The sequence below is a fragment of the Mastomys coucha genome, chromosome X, assembly GCF_008632895.1.
Source record: "Mastomys coucha isolate ucsf_1 chromosome X, UCSF_Mcou_1, whole genome shotgun sequence".
Classification (NCBI taxonomy): domain Eukaryota; kingdom Metazoa; phylum Chordata; class Mammalia; order Rodentia; family Muridae; genus Mastomys; species Mastomys coucha.
This window is the reverse complement of record NC_045030.1, coordinates 156,165,542-156,170,858: the sequence shown is the minus strand read 5'-3', so window position 1 is coordinate 156,170,858 and position 5,317 is coordinate 156,165,542. Positions and strand designations below refer to the sequence as shown.

General features: G+C 38.5%; 1 protein-coding gene across 1 annotated transcript in view; it reads right to left on the bottom strand.

Moving 5' to 3' along the window:
* Nucleotides 1-2,493: 2,493 nt before the first annotated feature.
* Rbbp7 (RB binding protein 7, chromatin remodeling factor) overlaps nucleotides 2,494-5,317 on the bottom strand; it is a 16,110-nt gene continuing 13,286 nt past the window's right edge. Inside the window, exons 7-10 of the mRNA XM_031383844.1 lie at nucleotides 5,201-5,315; nucleotides 5,000-5,077; nucleotides 4,074-4,150; nucleotides 2,494-2,566 (exon numbers count right to left, since the gene is read on the bottom strand). Of these exons, the coding sequence (XP_031239704.1) occupies nucleotides 2,494-2,566; nucleotides 4,074-4,150; nucleotides 5,000-5,077; nucleotides 5,201-5,315 (343 nt within the window). The remainder of the gene's footprint in view (nucleotides 2,567-4,073; nucleotides 4,151-4,999; nucleotides 5,078-5,200; nucleotides 5,316-5,317) is intronic.

Genomic DNA, 5,317 nt, shown 5'->3' with positions numbered 1-5,317 from the left:
ATGAATAAACTTAGAAAAAAAAAACAAAGATCTTGATTTCATATCCTTTCCTATTCTGAACAGTTTAAGTTCTAAGTATTTTAATAGAACAGTCTTAGCCTACCCCATAATTAGAGGTAGAATGACATGAGCTCTATATAATCTATTATCACCCCAATATTCTGAAAAATGAACTTTCAGGAAAATTCTGTCCATATATTCAAATGTCTCAGCACATGTTAAGTTCCAGGAAGGATATTTTTTCATCCCTAAGTTCTCTGGCCTCTGCCTATAACAAAGCATCTCCAACATGTCTGATCATGTCAGGCTCTTTCATGGGCCTGACAGGAATCTTACTGGTTCTTTTCTAGTCTTCTTTCATAGTAGCCTCTTCTCAATATTCCCAGGGCAAAAAATATAGTAACAAAGTTGCTAAAAATAAAATACCAAAACCTTTAAGGTCCAGACTTGCAGCATAGGCCAATGAACTTTCTCAAAAAATGTAAAAGAATGAATGGGATCTTATTTTCTACAAGACACTACTTCATAAGAAAGCATTGTGGGGCTGGTGCTGACTGCTCTTCCAAAGGTCCTGAGTTTGGATCCCAGCAACCACATGGTGGCTCATAACCATCTGTAATGAGATCTGACCCCCTCTCTTCTGGTGCATCTGAAGACAGCTACAGTGTATTACGCAGGAGCGAGTAGGGCCAGAGCAAGCAGAGATCCTGAGTTCAATTCTCAGCTGCCACATGATGGCTCATGGCCATCTGTATAGGTACAGTGTACTCATACACATTAAATAAATCTTTAAAAAAAATCAAAGGCATTGTGCCTAGTAAACTTCATGGTACAACTTTTATCAGTTTAAAAAAATTGTGATGAACAGACTAAGATGGGGGGGGTCTACACATATCTCAACACTTTAAGAGTGAGGCCTTGGTTACAGAGACCATCTCCAAAAATGCAAATATAAAAACTTATTTCCACGTAAGTGAAATGGTAAATAGCTCTAAAAATAATTTCTCATGTTTTTCTCTCCTTGGGGGAACAAGCCCTTCCTCTGTAGGCCAGGTTAAAAACCTATGACCCCCCCCCACCCGTTAGATTCTATCAGTTGAACCACTTCACTTATAATTTACTAATCTTAAATGTCCTTTGATTTCAAGCTTTCTTATGAATATCGTAATAGATTTTTTAAAAAGTTTTAATTATATGGACATGTGTGACTATATACATGAGTACAGTGCCCACAGAAGCCAGATATGTCTGGTCTCTCTCTTGCCAAGAACAGTAGTTATTTTTAACTGCTGAGCTACCTCACTAGCCACTAGCCCCATAATGGTGTCCCTTAAGGTCTACAAAAGTATTGCAAATTCATGAGAGAGAGAGAGAGAGAGAGAGAGAGAGACAGAGAGACAGAGAGACAGAGAGACAGAGAGAGAGACAGAGAGAGAACTAGCTGTAGACAAAGGCCTTTGTAAAAATACTTTAAAATCATGAAGGCTAAGAGTCATGCACAATAAAATATTTTAGATGCTACCATCTGGTTATGATAGTTTATTAAGGGTAATACACACTCTCTCATCTCCCCCGCCACCCTGCCCTGCCCCCTATGGCTTCAAAACTCATGACCTTCCTGTTTGAGCCTCCTGGGTTGTAGATTTATTCTTAAAAGCAGCAATGATATAAATGTCAAACATGCTGGTCTAAGTCTCCTATCCTTTTGCTCACTTCTGCTTGGAAATGCTGGGCACAGAAGCCAAAGAGAGTAGGGAGCTAGAACAAGTAGACATTAGTGAACACCTTCTGTGTCTTGGATTTACTCTCAAAGGTTTTCTTTACACCCTTAAAATTCATGCACCATAAATTAATACTCACCTAAGTGCTAAGACACATGTTATAGACAATAACCAAATGTTTGGAGGAGGCAAATGGTGAACAAGTCAGAAAGGGGACAAAGAGCTACTTCTAAGCCTGTCAGTATTTCATAGAAAAGTGATAACTTCCATACAGTTAGAGAAAAATGTTAAAAGTGCTGGTAATCAAATAGTAGTGATACGACCTCCCTTCTCCCAAGCCAAAAAACAAAACAAAACAAAAAAACCATCAAAATAAAAACATCATACCTGTAATCAGTAGGCACTTAAGTTATCCTCACTGAAACATTTCCAAAAACTTCTAGGGCTCCATTTACTATGTGATAAATGTCAAAGCCTTATCACAAAAATTTCCTGGACTTCCTTTTTTGAAATCATTGGGAAACTAAAATTTGAAGCTCTGACTAACCTAAGATAAAACAGTAAAATATAATCAGGGCTGGAGAGGTGGCTCAGCGAGTAAGAGCACTGACTGCTCTTCCAAAGGTCCTGGGTTCAGTTCCCAGCAACCACATGGTGGCTCACAACCATCTGTAATGGGATCTGATGCCCTCTTCTGGTGTATCTACAGTGTATTCATATACATAAAATCAATAAATAAATCTTTTTAAAAAATCAAGTGTACATATCACATTTATCTAATGCATACCAGGAGCTCTGGAGGGCCATCTTCTGCATCTTCTGCTGATTGTTCTTCTCCAATTTTACTATTAAGAAAATAAAGCTTTCATTACTGCAAAGTCTTAAAGCATGAATGTACACTGTATCAACCCATATTTCTCTATGAGAAATACTTAAGACAGGTTTCTCAACCTGTGGGTTGCAACCCTCTGTGGGTTAAACAACATTTTCACAGGTGCTGCCAAAGACTACATGAAAACACATATTTACATTATGATTAACAGTAGCAAAATTACAGTTATGAAGTAGCCAGAAAAATAACTTTATGGTTGGGAGTCACTACAACAGGAGGAACTATCCTTTAAAGGGGGCAGCATTAAGAATGTTGAGAACAAGGCCAGGCGGTGGTGGTGCACGCCTTTAATCCCAGCACTTGGGAGGAAGAGGCAGGCGGATTTCTGAGTTCAAGGCCAGTCTGGTCTACAGAGTGAGTTCCAGGACAGCCAGGGCTACACAGAGAAACCTTGTAGAGAAAAACAAAAACAAAAACAAAAAACAAACAAACAAACAAAAGAATGTTGAGAACAGCCTTAAGAACTTATTATTGAGTTGTTTATTTCCTAGAAATGGGTTGGAACCACTCATAAAGTTGCAGAATGAATAGTGCTCATAATAAACACTAGCCTAATTTATTTTTAACTGTGGTTTTAATGAACTTAAGTATAATCCAAGGAAAAGTGTTATGAATTTTGGGCTGGGGTAAAGAAGGGGGCTAAACCCAGGGGACCACATATAGCAGGCAAAGTCTTCTTTCTACTGAGTTAGCCTCTCCCTGTATGCCCCAAAGAAATTAAATTTTGTTGGTCTGAGATGATAGCTTTGAATTTCTGTTTGTCTGCTGCAGCCACTGGCCTGAGCATGGTGGTACAGGCCTGTGATCCTAGCACTTGGAGAAGGCAAGATTAGGAGTTTAACGCCAGTCTGATCTGAGCTACACAAGGTACTGTATCACAAGAAATGAAAAAGAAAACACCCAAATCCAACAATTCTGTTATCTATGCTACATGCTATTTCAAGGAGACACCGACGTTATTTTAATACTTGTGGTGCTAGAGACTGAACCCACAACCTTGTATATACTAGCTCTATCCATTGAGCTGCATCCCTAGTCAATTGTGGCAAAAAGGTATTTTAATTTGCCAAGCACACATAAGAATTTGACACTTGAGCAACAACAAAACTTGGGGCTGGATTGTTGGTGGCAGTTAAGATCACTTGTTACTGATGCAGAACAGGGGTTTATGTCCCAGCCCCCACATTGTACTATCAATATAAACTACTCATAATCCATGTTCTGGGGATCTGATTGAGTGCCAGGCACACGTACACACAGGAAAAACACTCATACAAAATACATGACCAATTTATGTTATTGGCTGATTTACTTTTATATTACAGAACAGAAACTCTTAAGTAGTTAAGAGTTTATTGAAGTTGGATCAGCAAATTGCTTTCCTGGTTTATGAGTTCTATTATATAATCTGTTAGATTGACACATTTATGCAGTTCCTTAGTCACCAGATCCTAAATTACCTTAAATCCCACACATTCAGGCGGCGATCAGTACCACTTGAAGCCAGAATAGTTTCATTATGTGGAGACCAGTGGACCTAGCAATAGAGATTTTGAGAACTTAAAGAAAGAGCCCTTGGTCTGTAAGTATCATTCTAATCCATATTTCCTTACCTTACATTCTGTATCTACTTAGCCTAGAGACCTCACTGTCCAAGGCTTTCAAGTGACCCCTACCAACCCACCTTGAAGGCACTGAACCCAACATTTTGTGCTTACTTTACCACTGAGCTACATACCCAAGTCCTTAAGTACTCCCAGCTCCCCGAGCCTGCAGGCAGTAAGTCATGTTCCTAGTAATGAAGGACTTAGAAACCCCAGAAAACTTTAGGCCCATAACCATCCATAAAACCTTTAAAATTAGCCTGTCCAAACCTATAATCTCTATTCTAAAACTATATATAAGACCTTTTTATAGTATACCCAAACACATTTGCACTTTTACTGAAATATCCTTGAAAATGTATTTCAAAACTGATTCTGTTTGAAGAATTTTTCTTACTTCTGGATGGGATGTGGCAGCAACAACAAAAAATAAAATCCATCATCCTTATAGATTTATATAGAATTATGAGAAGCTTTCTAAAAAATTAATGTCCAAATCCCACCAAACAAAAACTTCAAATATTCACCCCTCTCATGAAGTCCTTGAAATAAAGATATCTCAAAACTGGGCCAACAAGACACCTTAACAAAAAAAAGAGCTGCTTGCCATAACAAAACCTGACAATTTGAGCTTAGCCACCAATCAATCCTCCCAAAGTAGCCGGATAAAACTTATTCCCAGAAGTGTCCTCCAACCTCCCTTCACATGCATCCTTCAGCATGCATACGCCCATACATATATACACAACTATAAATAAAATAGTTAAGAGATACCCTCATACCTGGAAAATTTCATCCTTATGCGATTCGAAGGTGTGGAGTTTCAGTTTCAGATTACGCAGGTCCCATAAAGCTACAGTCTATAGAGAAGAAAGAAACCAAATGAAAATGACTTCTATACTTCATGTATGATCTTTAAAATGCCTATTAAAGTATAAAACAGGACTTGATTAACACCAACAAATGAGACAAGACTATGAAACCTTATCTGCAGAACCAGTTGCCAAAATGAACTCGCTGTAGGGATTGAAAGAGAGGCAGTTGACCTCAGCAGTGTGTGCATCCACCAAATGGCTTGGCTTAGAAGTGGTGTTGGATCT